The sequence below is a fragment of the Zalophus californianus genome, chromosome 3, assembly GCF_009762305.2.
Source record: "Zalophus californianus isolate mZalCal1 chromosome 3, mZalCal1.pri.v2, whole genome shotgun sequence".
NCBI lineage: Eukaryota > Metazoa > Chordata > Mammalia > Carnivora > Otariidae > Zalophus > Zalophus californianus.
The window spans coordinates 172,187,429-172,203,168 of record NC_045597.1 but is presented as its reverse complement, the minus strand read 5'-3'; the positions used below and the strand labels follow the sequence as shown (position 1 = coordinate 172,203,168).

Here is a 15,740-nt window from a genome sequence, read left to right as displayed (position 1 = left end):
AGAAGTGATCTAGAATTGACTGTGAAGAGCATGGTGGGAACATAAACCATTAGTTTATATATTAATTAAACAAATCTTTATTACTTACCCAGTATGATCCAAGCTCTGTTTGGGTACTGAGAACACATTAGTGAATAAACTGAGGTCCTGTGGTAGGTGGTATTTGTGTCAGTACTCCAAAGAATTTTAACTTTTACTATTTTATATAGATGGATTAATATATGATGATGTGGGCAAAACTCTAAAGTACCTTTTATGTATGCACCTCAAAAGTAGGATCTACACATTTTACATGCTTAATATTCAGGAGGAGATATAAATCTGTGGGGAAGGATTAAGAGGAGGGAAGTAGAGGCTCCATTAAAAAGGGGGCTGGATCTCCTCAAGGGAGGTCAGTTTAAGCAAGAAGATGAAAGAATACATTGAAGATATTGAAGATATGGAATATTTTGCTGATAACAGGTATTGAATTCCAAAGCATACAGTGGGAGAAGAGAGGTAAATGAGAGATCAAGTCTGATTGGTGTATATATGGACAATATCTAGAATATAATAGCTGGTTTATTGTGGTGATCCAAATAAACAGGGCTGTTACTCTAATGGAATTAATCCCAATAGCTTCTAAAGGAACACTGAACAATCCATTCCAGTCTGGGGATTAGATCCTTAGGTAAACTGTAGTGGTAAGAATATGAATATAAATAACAAGAGCCATGATAATTCAGATAATAAAGAGTTAATTTATTTTTAGAGAGATTGCTGAAAGCCTCAAATCTAGGACTTTGTAGCCTGACTAGAAATGTGTAAGGGGAAAAGAGAGCAAGGAGTAAAGATGACTGCATACATAATTAATATGTGTTTGTTAATGTTATTGTGTAAGAAATTTACAATTCATAATGAATATTACACATGCTGCAGGCAGCATCTTTGGTGCAGGGACATATAATTTATTGTAATTTTGCATATACCTATGATACATTAGTTCATATATGTAAAATAATTAAGTTAAATTTATTCTAGAGATACTGACATTAATATTCTCTAAAAAGCAAATTTAATTTGTCACATGACAGCTATAGGAATAGACAACAAAATAAGTTTTACATCATCTCTAAAATGGGAAGCATCAGATGCTTTTATAAAATTGTCAGAAATCTGGGCAAAGATAATTAAGGGAAAAAATGTCAAATGCTCACTCTCTTACAGTAGTTAGGGCTTTCATATAAAGATATATTTTGTGTTTCCAGGCTAAAATGCTGTACCTTTTGGGGCGCCTGGGTGGCTCAGGGGTTAAGCGTCTGCCTTCGGCTCGGGTCATGGTCCCAGGGTCCTGGGATCGAGCCCCGCATCGGGCTCTCTGCTCTACAAGAAGCCTGACTCTCCCTCTCCCACTCCCCATGCTTGTGTTCCCTCTCTCGCTGTCTCTCTCTCTGTCAAATAAATAAATAAATAAAAATAAAATAAAATGCTGTACCTTTTAAAATGCATATTTAGATAACCACCATGAATTTCCAACAGTAACTTTATTATTTTCTGAAGATTTATTTATTTTAGAGAGACAGAGAAAGAGGAGCAGAGGGAGAGAGAATCTCAAGCGGACTCTGTGCTGAGTGCAGAGCCCAAAGTGGGGCTCTATCTCACAACCCTGAGACCATGACCTGAGCTGAAACCAAGAGTCAGACACACAGCTGACTGAGCCACCCAAGTGCCCCTCCAACAGTAACTTTAAATCTTAAATTTATGAATAAGAAATTTTACTGGGACATGTATTTAGAGAATAATACATAAAATAACTATATATAACTCATTCAACACTTTCAAGCTTAATTTTTAAGTGACTGTATTACTTAGCATGAGTAAGAAAACAGAATTTTTAGATGCTTCAGAATCTGTCTATATACTCAAGAAATTATATAATTTAGGTGGTTTTACTAGCCAGAGGTAAAAATAAACAAACAAATAAATAAATCACATCTTACAATTATTTCTAATTGTTATTGCTGAATGCATTTTAGATTGTTTCTTGCTAATATTATTCTAAAATTCACCATATTCTTCCTTACACTTAACTCAGCCTCATGATACCAGAGAGGTATTAATATACCAATAATCCATGCCCTTGAGTCTTAATACTTCTTATATTATGCTTTAAAACCATTAATATTGTATAATATGTCCTTCATCTCTAATATAACCAACTTTGCAAATGAATCATAAAGAATATGAAATATATTAACAAAATATTGTATTTTATAAATATTAAACAATTTTTATAATTAATTTGGTGCTCTTTCAAAAACAAACTGACATAATAACCCAAACCAAACTGAAATAGAATCATCAAAGAAAAGTTCATTCTTCAAGTGAAAACTGCTTTAAACTGTCTTAAATGGGATGTTTATGTGTTATGGGAACCTACAGGCTATTAATAAAACTCAAATGCAAATGAAAAAATCATCCTTATAAAGATGAGAAGACTCCACACCATTTTAAATGTCCACCTTATTGGTGACTATTACTCCTCAGACTATAGTTCTTTCCAATATTAGAGAGGTAGGACACACAATACTTCAGAAGCCCAGTCACTCTCGGTAATAGTCGTTTTGCATCTCTAGAGCTAAGGAATTAATCTTTAGATTAATGGTCAAGTAGAGAGCTTCTCTAATAATTTATAAGGTGTGGATAATCAGTGGCGCCTTCCATAATGTAAGCTCTACTGGGACTACAGTTTTGTCTGTCCAGTTCAGGGCTATATCCCCAGACTCGGTACATAGTTGGTAAATACTGAAAAAAAGAATAAATAATCAATTTTTAAGTAAGAAAGTAATTTTTACTGATTCTGTGGTCTAAATCTAGTAAATGAATTAAGAAGTTGTAAGCCAAGTGAAAAGCAATGACTTTTTTACAAAGTGAAATTACTCCTAGAGGTATTGCTTCCTGCAGGACCCATTCTAGGTTGTAAGGTGACCAAAGGCCAGACAAGGGGGTAATCATTCCATGTTCTTGACTGAAGATGGTCTGGTCCATTTTCTATGCAGGACACACATTAAATTATTTGAAATTTCTATGAAAATTTATTCTCTAGTGTTTTATTTAAGAAAACTAATTCATTATTATTCAAATAGGCAGTATTTCCCATCTAATAATATGGTTTTATATAAGAAAGTAGATTAATCCCACCTAAATTTTTATTGCTTGCTATTTTTACATCATCTGGTTTACTTCTTTTATTTTGATTTGATGCACTTGGACATTCATTTCATTTCAATAACAACTGAATCAAATCTTAGAGTTTACTTTAAATGAAAACCATTTCAGTAATTTCAAAACAATGTTTCAGGGGCATGATAATACTTAGTTTTTGCTGTCTCAAATAAATGGGTTTCAAACAAGTTGGTTTTGTAGTCATTGATAAAGCATAGGTAAATAAATAAATATTTTATGATTAGGTACATAAAATATTTAAGATAGTCAATTATTTATGTAACTCAATTTTGAGCTAAATGTTTAAACTCACTGCATTAATACTAAAATGTATACAGACAAAAAATGGCTAGACAAACACATACACACACATATATATGATCAAACTTTAAATATAAAAATACATGTGATTCTAGTTTTTTAGCTCATGTATACTATGGCTATAGATCATTTTATTTTAATATATATTTTTATTTAATATATATTAATGAAGAAATATACTACACTTTTTTAGTCATTAGCAATGAGGAGAACTAAGACTCATCTATTAGCCAGATCTTTTTTGGTGGGTATGGAAAAGGGGTGTTGCATTTTTTATATGTCAAATTGTTTGCTTTGATTGGTAGTAATAAAGTATTAAAATATGTTTTAACATACATATACTCACTCTTTTCTTTTTAGATTTTATTTATTTATTTGAGAGAGAGAATGAGAGAAAGAGAGCACATGAGAAGGGGAAGGGCCAGAGGGAGAGGTAGACTTCCCGCTGAGCGGGGAGCCTGATGCAGGACTCGATCTCGGGACTCCAGGATCATGACCTGAGCCGAAGGCAATCGCTCAACCAACTGAGCCACCCAGGTGCCCCAATATATTTGCTCTTATTGGAATATCCTTAGTTTCATCTATACTCATCCAAATTATTTCCTTTTTTAAAAAGATTTTGTTTATTTTAGAGAGAGAGAGAGAGCACAAGCAGGGGGAAGAGCAGAGGGAGAGGAAGAGTGTGGGGAAAGAATCTCAGGCAGACTCTCTGCTGAGCGTGGAGCCCGAGGGACTGGATCTCATGACCCTGAGATCACAACCTCAACTGAAACCAAGAGTTGTACCCTTAACTGACTGAGCCACTCAGGCACCCCCCAAATTAGTTCTAATATACAGTTTATCTGGTTTGTAAGATAACAGAGAGTGCACCTTACTTAGCACAAGTTAAATACAAATTATAGAACTCATTTATATGAAACGGTATTTGTTTTATAAATGTATAGGGCCAAATTTTGAAATCTTAATGACATCTACCTCTTTTATTGGTTAACCCAGGTACATTGATGTGATAGTACATTGACATCAAATTCACTGCAGTGGACACTGTTGCTTGAATCATTCTTCACACATACACACAAAGCCATATTAGTTGTGAAAACTTCATGATTTTTTAATCATTCTATAATTTTCTAAATGACATCTGAACTTCAGCTCTAACATATTTTTCTTCATAAAATAGATATTTCTTCAATAATGCTTATTAATTATGTACTGTTTTGAGGTGAAGATGAGAGTGAAAAAACATATACTATTTTATTTTTTTCATTTTTTATGCTTATCTATATATATGTTCGATAATGTGTGCGTATAATTTAAAGCCTATATTTTAAGGGGAAACTATTCATTTAAATATAAACAAAAATCCAAGAACATGTAATAATTGATTTGTTATCCATGGAAAAGGATAAATTGATCACAAGAGGTCAATTTGAGTATGTTACCATTCCTTTTAATGTAACGAAATTATGTTTCAAGGATTCCTTTAGCAGCCTATTAATATATACCTTGGGTGCCTTTTCAAGTAAAAGAAGGCAAACTGGGGGGCTTTACAATACCAGGCAGGTATTAATATACCAATAATCCAGGCCCTGTCTTAATACTCCTTACATTGTGTTTTAAAATCATTAATATTGTACAATATGTCCTTCATCTCTAATATATCCAACTTTGCCCTTGAGTCTTAATACTTCTTACATTATGTTTTTTCTTTTCTTTTCTTTTCTTTTCTTTTATTATGTTATGTTAATCACCATACATTACACCGTTAGTTTTTGATGTGGTGTTCCATGATTCATTGTTTGCATACATTATGTTTTAAAACCATTAATATTGTACAATATGTCCTTCATCTCTAATATATCCAACTTTGCAAATGAATCATAAAGAACATGAACATATTATTAATGAATATTGTATGTTATAAATACTACACTCCATTTTCATAATTTATTTGGTGCTATCTTATTATTACTAATTGTTATAATAAAAATAATTTTTTCCCATTTTTTAGAGTCTACAATGTGGGTGTATTATTTGCCCAAAAGAAATTGATGGTACATATTATTAAAAGAAGATAACTCACCATAAGAGAATCTTAATATTTTACATTTCCCTTTTCTTAATTTTAGCTGTTCCCTTCCTCCATAGCCTTCTGTTTCTCTCATCTCATCCAGCCCAAGGGTTATGATTAGAAATGAATTATTAAATTAAGAAGGAAGCAATGCTAGTGGGCAGGAAGGAACATTCAAGTCTCTTCAATTGAAATCACCTCTTAGATGAAAAATGAGAAGGCATTCCTCATTCTACAGCCTTTTCTGGAATGTCAGTTGATGAATCTGCTTGGAAAAATATTTTATAAAGTTCATGATAGTGTTCCAGCATAAAGAGAATGAACTTTTTGATTTTCAGGGTCTCAAAATTTAACAGGGTGATTTGTTTTCTCTTTCTCTTTCAATACACAATTCCTCAGCAATTCCTGTTGGTTTTGTCTTCCAAATCTATCCAGAATACAAAAATTCTTATTAACCTCACTATTCCCATTATGGTGCAAACCTTTAATGTCTTTGGCCTAGACTGTGGCAATAGCTTCCCAGCCAGTCTTCCTGCCTTATCTTTGTTCCCCCACCCTTCTCCTGCCACAGTGCCATCTCAGCATAGTAACCAGAGTCATCTTGTTAAAGTGTAAAACAGATTATGTGACTGTTCCGTTCAAAATCCTCCAGTGCTTTCCTATCCCCTTGAGAATAAAGGTCAAGTCACTCAAATAAGCTACAAGATCCTGTGTCATATGTGCACCCCCATATAACTAACTGCCTTATCTCTGCCATTTACTCATCTGCTCACACTACTCCAGACACATTGGCCCCCTTCCTGTTCCTTAGTCAAGTAAGTCTTGCTACCACCAGAGGGGAGCTCACTACTAAGGAAAGCTTGAAATGTTCTCCTAGATATCTTCTTGGCTTGCTCTCTTACTTTACCCAAATAGCAACTTTATAGTGAGAATTTCCCTGACCATCCTGTTTAAAACTGCAATTCTTCCTAATGCCCACCATTCCTTTACAATTTTCATATTTTATTTTTTTCTCTACCAAACTTAAGACTTCTAAATACATAATTATTTTTTGACTTATTTTCTGCCTCCCAGTAGAAAGCCATCTACATGAAAACAGGAGCTTTTTGTCAATTTTGTTCACCGCTGTAGCTTGGTAACTAGAACAATGCACATAACAGAGTGCTCAATGCATATTTGCTTCAAAATAAATTTTGAAAAACAAACCTGTAAGGTCAACTACATGAAAGGTAATATTTGTATTCTATCAGCTTGACTGCAATCAGCAAAACTGGTTCTTGTCAGTAAATATAGTCAACGCTACTATAAAATTGAGATTCTCAGTATTTCTTTATTGTTTAAATGAAATCATTATTATTGGATCAGTTTCCCACTAATGGAGACACTAACATTTAATAGTTGCATATTGTCTTATAATTTACTATTTTTACAGGCATTAACTTCCATGCAAACCAATTATTCGACTTACAAGTATTGTTACTGGCATGTAGAATTTTAGAGGCTCCAACACTATTGCAACAGAATTAAGGATGGGAAATAGAAAGAGCAAGGGAGAAAAAGTAGAGGGAATTGAATAGGCATTTATTACCAGTACTAAATTTCTATTACTACTCCATCCAAATAATACTGAGAACAGTGGCAGGGCTTGTCTTAGTTGCCTTATTACTATGTCATGAGGGGAAAACATATCACTGGACAAATAGTCATGGGTAACTAATTTTGGACTGGCAGGCTAAAGTGCTATAACAAATAGACTGGAAAGACTCTGTTTGTCTCAAACAAAAGAGAAGTTTATTTTCTTATTGCTTAAGAGTCCAGAGCATGTTGCAGGCCCACTGGAGGTAGAGCATGGGGGTGGCTTTACTTCAAGCAGACTGATGATTGCTCTGTCATTTTCAGTAATTGGCTTCTAAGATTACTCTTGTCCTTCTCATTGATAGCCCATCTTACCACAAGGGGAAAAGAACATAGAAATGGCACATATCACTTCACCTAATACTCTGTTATAGATAACTTAGTACCATAACCACACTTAACTAAAAGGAGGCCAAGAAAAAAAAGTTAGTCAGCCAGACACCCAACTAATAAATGGAAGAAGGAGAGAGTGGCTTCTGGTGAACAGCTAGTAGTCTCTGCCACAGTGTGGCCTTTTGCCCACCCAACATCTATGTCATCCTTCCTTCCACATGTTTTCACTGATCTCCCACCCTGTGCACCAAAGGAGACAATACAAAGTGCTACTCCTTTACTGCATGTATCTCACAATGCGTGCTCTCTGCATGATGCCCAGTCTGCTCCACTGGGGTCGGAGGCATCTCATGTTCTGGTGACCAACCAAATAACAGGCACGTTTTCTGCCTTCTCCATCACCACAAAAAATGTACATTGAAGCAAGGACAGAATAACTGCAACACAAACTCCAATACAAAAGTAGAAAAATGGGGAACGTACAAGAGTCGCTAGTCTAAATAGTGATAGAATCCTGGGCAGGCATCATGAGGAACTTTGCCATGGCACTGAAGAAAATTCTTTGATTGAATCATGTCTCTTTTCCTAAAAGGAGCTTCTGTGCCCATGGTTCTTTGTGGCCTCTGACTTTGTCATGGAAGGTTTTTTTTCTTGTCCATTATCCTCTATGACCAGATCTAAAGTGGGTGCTACGGTCTGTGCCTTCATTGTACACTGTAAAATACTAGAAGTGACCTTCCTTTGGATGCAAGTTCAGGGCCCTGAGGACCTTTTACAGTTTGAAGAGTCTGAAGAGTCAGGGTTATTAAGAATAGAATAAAATTCTCTCAAAAACTCCCAAAGTTTCCAACATATTTGCTTCCAGTCAATGTAATGCAGCAGTAATCACAAATTACTTTCCTAAACATAGTTCTTAAACCTGCTTTATTTTTCTCACTCAACTTAATTTTAAGGGCATCTGAAACAATACTCCTGGATATAAGGAAGATAGATTTATATCTCACTGTTTGGGATCCAGAAGCTGTTGAGTGTTACAAATACCTCTGTGTCCTTCCATCCTTGTTTTAAACCACTCAATTCTTGGCAGTATAATATCTTGTTATAGCAGTGGGGGCAGTTATAGTCAGTAACATTTTGGCTTTTTCCAACTCCTTCCCCTCAAGCTAGAAGCTAAGCAGGCATGGTCTGCTTTCCAAATATCAGAGTGATAGTCTGGTAGAGCCACTCAGCCAAATACCCAGCTACCATTGAAGAAAAGCAACTAGGAGTCACCCAGAATACCCTACGTGATATTATAAATTGCAGATGCATTGCATATTCTCTGATTGCTTCAATATTGTTGCATTTTAAAATTACTCGTAATCTCATTGACGGTAGTAATGGAGTCAAATTTTTCTAATATCTGTAACACAGTGTAACACTGTTCATTTTATGAATATTTATTGATAATCTTATGCTTTAAAGAAACACAAGCTATTTTTTTATAGCTGCCTGAGATCTTTTCTGATTTTCCTATCCCATTTTAATCACTTCATAGACTTACGTAGGATAAGATGGAACAATTAAATTTTAGTTTCAATGTAGATAGGAGCAGGGAGAGCACTTTCTCCATAAGTATATGTTGATTTTTTCTTTATAATTCATGCAACCAGACTACTATGTGCCAAGCACTGCCTACTTAGGATACAATGGTGTGTATGTGTGTGAGTGTGTATGTGTGTGTGTGTGTGTGTGTGTAAGTGTGCAGGTGTACTTTAAGATTGACTTTTAATAAATATATTTGAAAATTAAGGTAGAAATCAATGATCACTAACTGAAACACATATAAATTTCCACTTTATATAATCATTCAGAAGATCATTGAAATATTCCTGTTAATTATTCATAGAAACTTTGTAGAGTGTCAATACATCCAAACTAGTCGTACCACAGATACTGTTCAGAGATTCTTATTAGCGCTTAGTAAATGTGGCTCTTGATCTGGGATTTTTTGTGTTAATTATGATTGTCAATTATCCAACTTTCTGATAAGGAGCTAAGTGGATGGTTTTGGCAAGTAATGTCCAATTGAGGAGCAGTTGCAAGGCTAGGGACCTGACACAACTAAAGGATGCTCAAGACTAAGCCAGGAGCTCAAAGATAAAAGCAAATTGTAAAAGAGAAGAATATAGTTTAAACCCCTCCTTCTCTGGTGAACAGTAGAATCTATCAATATGATTTATTTTATTAAAAACTTTATGGCATCAGAATAAGAGTATATGACCCAGCATAGCACAGCTTCTACCACCAACATCTTACCAAGGCAAATAACTTCTCCCCTTAAATCACTAACCAGTTCCAATAACCTATGAAATGATGGAGATACTAGTTTTAGACATATCTACGAAGTATTGACCCATGAGTAATTTTAAATTACAACCCAGTGTTCTGAATATTACTCAAAGATATATCAATAGCCACTATAGAAACAATCAATTATTCGTCCACTACCTCAGCTTCTAAATTGGCATATATTTGTCTTTGGTGATGAAAGTAAGCCCTTGACATTGATGGGAAATCTGAAATATAAAGAATTTTTGACATCATTTAGAAGCAATTTTGATCTGTTATATCAACATCTACTGGGTGTCAACTGGAAGACAGTATCTGGATATCAGGGTCCTGGAGAAAAGTCATTAAATCAAAATGTTTGAAATCATTCCAAGTAGGGCTGAGTCTACTGGGAATCAGTTTTTTAACTAGTGTTTTTTAAACACTGAATGATTAAACATTGGGAAATATATTATATTTTAGAATGCACCACAATCTCCTATTAGGATTCTCATCTAAGCCAAAAGCGATAAAAATTAAAATTCGACCCTGGTGTTAAAACTTCAATTATAGGAAATGAATAAGTCTTGCAGATCTACTGTGTAACACAGTACATATAGTTAACAACACTGTATTGTATAGTTAAAATTTTGCTAGATTTTATATTAAGAGTTCTTGTCAATAATAACAATAATAATAATAGTTATAGTAACACAAGAAGACAGGAAAAAGCTTTTGGAAGTGATGATATGTTTATGTCATAGATTGGCGATGGTATATACTTATTCATGGGTATTATTATTACCAAAATCATCAAATTGTATACATTAAATATGTACAACCTTTTGTATGTCAATCATACCTCAATAAAGCGTTTTTTGAATTCCAGTATACTATTATAATAAATATTTATTAAATCTGATCACATTATAGAAACATAATAAAATTAAGAATTGCATATGATTAATTACTCCAGATAAGCAAATGGTATACATTTGAGAATTAAAACACATCTTAAATTGTCACTAGATAGAAAGAGATCTAAGTTATATTATTAGGAGCCATCTTTTCCCATGCAGAATATGCCAAACATTATTTAACTGAATCTGTATAACTCAGGTGGGTTATGTTATTTATTCATTAATGTCCTGAATCTGTCAAGTCAGGAGACAAAACCTGTACCTATCATTTTAACAGTAAGAATTTAATATATGGGATTGTTACCTATGTATAAAGTTGTTGGATGACTAAATAGAGAAAAAGAGAACTGCCACTGCAGGAAAGAGCTACTTTCTGTAGGACTTAGTGAATAAAGTAAATAGGGTGGATTGTTGAAACCTAGAAACTTGAAGAGGGGTGCCTGTAGAACTGAAACTTAGTCCTCTGAGGAGGGGGCACTTGTATACTGGCATTCGTGTTCCTCAGCTCAGAAAAGGAGCCATGCTGAGATGGGAACACAGACCTCTGAGAAGGTGGTGCCTGTTTGCTGGAGCTAATGTCTTTGATGACAGCATGATGCAGCTTTTTATGCAAGCATCAGAAAAACTGCAAACTGGATTTATCTGCTGTGATAAGAACGAAGTGCTATTGTTGAGGTGAATTGTTGCTAGGGTGATGCTCACTGGAACTACAGGTTCAGAAGAAGCCCATAGGAAGGAGACAAGGAGAAGCAAATCCCCTCTTCCTCCCCCAGCCTTGCAGTCTCCTACAAGCACCCCCTATTGCCAAAGCCTAACAGAGTCTGCTGACAAAGCAAATATGTAGTCTGCAAAGTTCCCGTGGCAGCATCACAAAAACAGGTATAGGAGGGTAAGTTTGGTGCTGAGAAAAAAACAGCATTAATAACCAGTACATGGACTTAGGAGGACGCCAACTTATGCATAGGACAGAGCATACCCTTTCAATGAATCCTCCCAGAAAATCTGTTGACTTTTTGCAAGCACCTTACTTGCCCTCTCTCCTAAATATGTTGCCCAGAATTCAAGAAAGAATGGGTAGAGTTTGTTCAAAGTACTGTTTTACCCATAACCCCAAATCAATAGTGTTTACCTTCACAGTGAGGCAATTTTTCTTCTACAAAATAAACTACAATAGCTCAGTGACAATTGTTTACCTAAACTTTTAGGAGTCATTATCATTTTTTTTGGAATCTGGGCACTATTTCAATAATTAAAGTGATCAGAAGTCTGACTGATTTATAGTTCTTTGGTTAGCCGAAGCAGTCAGGATATTTGAGAGTAGCTTTTTGTATCCTATTTTTATTCTTAACAGGATATAATAATCATACATAAATACATGGATGAGAGGTATTTGACACTGTAAAATAATGTTTTTCTGTCTTGAATTAAAATAAAAAAAACTTCTATATCTATACAGTATTGTACAGGACTTTGCATATATCAAATTACATCAATTCTTATAATTTGTGAATTGACAGGAAGCATTTAATTTGGGAAATAGTATATCAAAATTAAGCATAAAGCAAGTAATTATATCTGTCATATTCATGTCTATTAAATTGCTGGTTGATAATAAAGCAATCCTGTGGAAGGGAGAACTAAAATTCTAACTCCTCAAAGTAAGTATTTGTTTCTCTCCTGCTTAAAACAAACAGCTTTCCAATGAAACAATTCTAATCCTATTATATAGGCTTGATCTTTATACTTACATTTAGAAAGAACTCATTATATCAACAATGATTAATAGAGTTAGAAATGGATTTCACATAGATTATTTCAGTAGCTTTCTATAATTTTATCAACAAACAAATTTTTTGTTAATGTTTCCTGTTGGTAGCATGGAGAAAAAGAAACATTACCCATGTATTTTTATCAATGTAGAGGGTTAAAAATGTTTAAAGTACTTCTTACCTATTAACATCCCAGATTTTGCTAGTTGTATCCAGTGAGGAAGAAGCCACAAAATCACCACAGGAGTGCCACGTGCAGGACCATACTGCATGGTTGTGTCCTTCGAAGGTCAAAATGCAATTGCCTTTAGACAGGTCCCATAATTTAACTGTAGTGTCACCACTTGAGGTAGCCAATTTGTTGCCACTATTTGCAAGAATATAAAAAGGCAATTTGTTAAAAAGTCAATTTATGATTATTTTTTATGAGTGATTATATGCTATCAGTAATTTGAGTGTGTGTATATCTGAGTTGTTTTTGCTTCTAATGACATACTAAATGCTTGAATATTATTTGACTCCGTACAATTAGATACTTATTTGTATTGTTTAGTAATTCAAGTTGATGAGACAAACTGCTGTTGCACACTTTCTAAATTAATTCTTCTATATTCTTTTAGATTAATTCACTAAATCAGTAATTTTTTTTAGTATGTATTAGTTTTGGGGCAATGTGTTAGGTTCTGTGGATAATGTAGCCTCAGAATGATGAAATTTTAGACATCGGCTAAGGTAATTTCAAAAACATAGTACAATACAAAACAACAGGCCAGCATTGTTTATGTTTGGATTAACTAAATACTCCAGGAATGCACTTTCAATGCTGAAAGAAGTGAACCGGGAATGAGATTTTGATCTAGATCTTGAGAGAGGAAAGATTTTGAAGAGTTGAGTGGTTGAGGATGCGTCATTAGATTTTCTATTTAGGTCATTGGTAGATGTTTAAAAAAGCAGTGACTTAAGTGGTGGACATGAATGCTAGTTTAAGAAATGAATGGGTGTTAATGACATGAGCAGAAACATCTAGGACTTTTTGGTAAAATATTAATTCCAAGAAAATCTTAATTCCATCAGTTTCTTCACATCCTTCTGCATTGCATGTTCCTTCTATGTGTTCTCTTGTAACTTTTCTCTCCCTGAATATAATGAATTGCTTATTTGTACTCTTTCCCTGTGATTTTGATTGAGAACTGTTTCTTCTCTCTGTTTCAATGGCATAAAGTACTAGGATTGACCAATTGAAGTACTCAGCAAATGCTTCCAGAATGAATAAATATATGAATGAATGAAGTTGTGCCATAGAAGAATAAGGAAAGGTACTCAGTATTTCCAAGAGAGGGAATGGCAAGATCAAAATGAGTGTTTGCTTACTTGCTTTTTTTTTTTTTTTTTGCTTCTTTTTATGCTAAGAGAAATACATTTTTAAGTGCAGGGAAGAAACAACCACTGGAGAGGGAGAGCTTAAAGGTGGTGAAGGAAAGGTGGATTATAGAGTGAAGAAGTTCTCATTAAAGTTATAAAAGGTTATCCATTTTACTTTTCAGATTAGCAGAATTAAAAAGAAATTACTCTGACAGGTAGTCCATCACTAATAGACAGTTATTTAAAACTGTCTTTTACTTTGCAGCTGTTGTTTATTTGTACATATATTTGCCAACCAAAATTTTAATTTTTAATACTTAAGACCTAAAAATACATTTGTCTAAAAATATCCAAGCAGGAATGCCTGGCTGGCTCAGTCCATAGAGCATAAAATTCTTAATCTTGGGGTTGTGAGTTCAAGCCCCACAGTGGGCCTAGAGCTTACTTAAAAAAATATCCAAGCAAACATAAAAATCAAAAATAATTTAACCTTGCCTATTTCCCAAATCTGTCCTTCTGATGGGCTATCGTGCTATTATGGATATAAGTCTTGCTCTAGGATAAGAACTATGGTAATGTATTTCTGTCTGGCTGAAAACTCAGATGAGTTTTACATTCTTCTCTCTTGCTTTAAACTTTGTGACGAAAGAAACAAAAATCACAATAGTAATAATTACAACTGGAATGAAGCACTTGCAATCATCTTTATGAGTACCATCAACTGATATTTAATCAACAATAAACAATATTCTCATAAGCTTTTAATAAATTGAGGTTGTTGCTCAGATGTATGAACTCAACCAAACCCAAAATATATAGAATATGAATTTCTGAATTTCTTTGAAATGTTTTGGCTTTTCAAAAGACATGGTTTGAAATATGTAAAACTGTATGCTTTTGGCTCACAAGAAAATAAAGTCACTTGAGGACTGCGAGGGAGCAAGAAAGAGAGAAAGAATGATGAACCAAAATTCAAAAGGTGCTCTAAGTCATGCAGAAGTCAGGGTTTCCCTTAGCTCCACACAAATAAGAGAAGTCAAAATCCTCAAAAAAGAGAAAAAGTAGATATCCAGGTTGTTAGCAAGTACACTAAATCAGTCTAATTTACATTTGGTTAGCTTCTCATTCTGCTGGACAGCCCGCGTGACCTTGGACAGGCCACTTAACATTAACACTTAACATTTCTGAAATTCATTGTCTTTATTTAAAAATAAAGCTCAATATAGCTTAAAGTGTTGTTTTAAAAATCATAACAAGAGAATTCTTATGACAGCACATTTTTAATTCTGGGTAATATTCAAACTTGATACTGTTTTTAAAAAGATTCTCTTGGGTGCCTGGGTGGCTCAGTTGGTTAAGCGACTGCCTTCGGCTCAGGCCATGATCTTGGAGTCCCTGGATTGAGTCCCGCATCGGGCTCCCTGCTTGGCAGGGAGTCTGCTTCTCCCTCTGACTCTCCCCCCATCTTATGTGCTTTCTCTCTCATTCTCTCTCTCTCTCAAATAAATAAATAAAATCTTAAAAAAAATAAAAAATAAAAAAATAAAAATATTCTCTTATGATCTCCAGTTCAGTTTTTATGTGGAATTGCTTATCCATATGTCCATAAATAGTAGAATGAAATTCAATTACTGCCATTATACTATAGTTTCATATAGCTGTGTCTGTCTGCTCAACAGGATTATCTGAATTTGTAAGAGGACTATTAGTCACGATATTCTCAGTTACTATAGAATAGGTACGTATTATTTTATGTAGCAGAATAACATATAACCAAATTATATTAAAATGTTTTCTCATATTTTTATAGGTAAA

The 15,740-nt window shown here is 34.2% G+C and overlaps 1 protein-coding gene across 4 annotated transcripts in view; it reads right to left on the bottom strand.

Annotated features, from left to right (window-relative positions):
* The window catches only part of SPAG16 (sperm associated antigen 16), a 968,000-nt gene that overhangs the window by 452,730 nt on the left and 499,530 nt on the right, over positions 1 to 15,740 (bottom strand). For all 4 annotated transcript variants that reach the window (XM_027589886.2, XM_027589888.1, XM_027589889.1 and 1 more), the window contains one exon: positions 12,745 to 12,930. In XM_027589886.2, the coding sequence (XP_027445687.1) occupies positions 12,745 to 12,930 (186 nt within the window). The remainder of the gene's footprint in view (positions 1 to 12,744; positions 12,931 to 15,740) is intronic.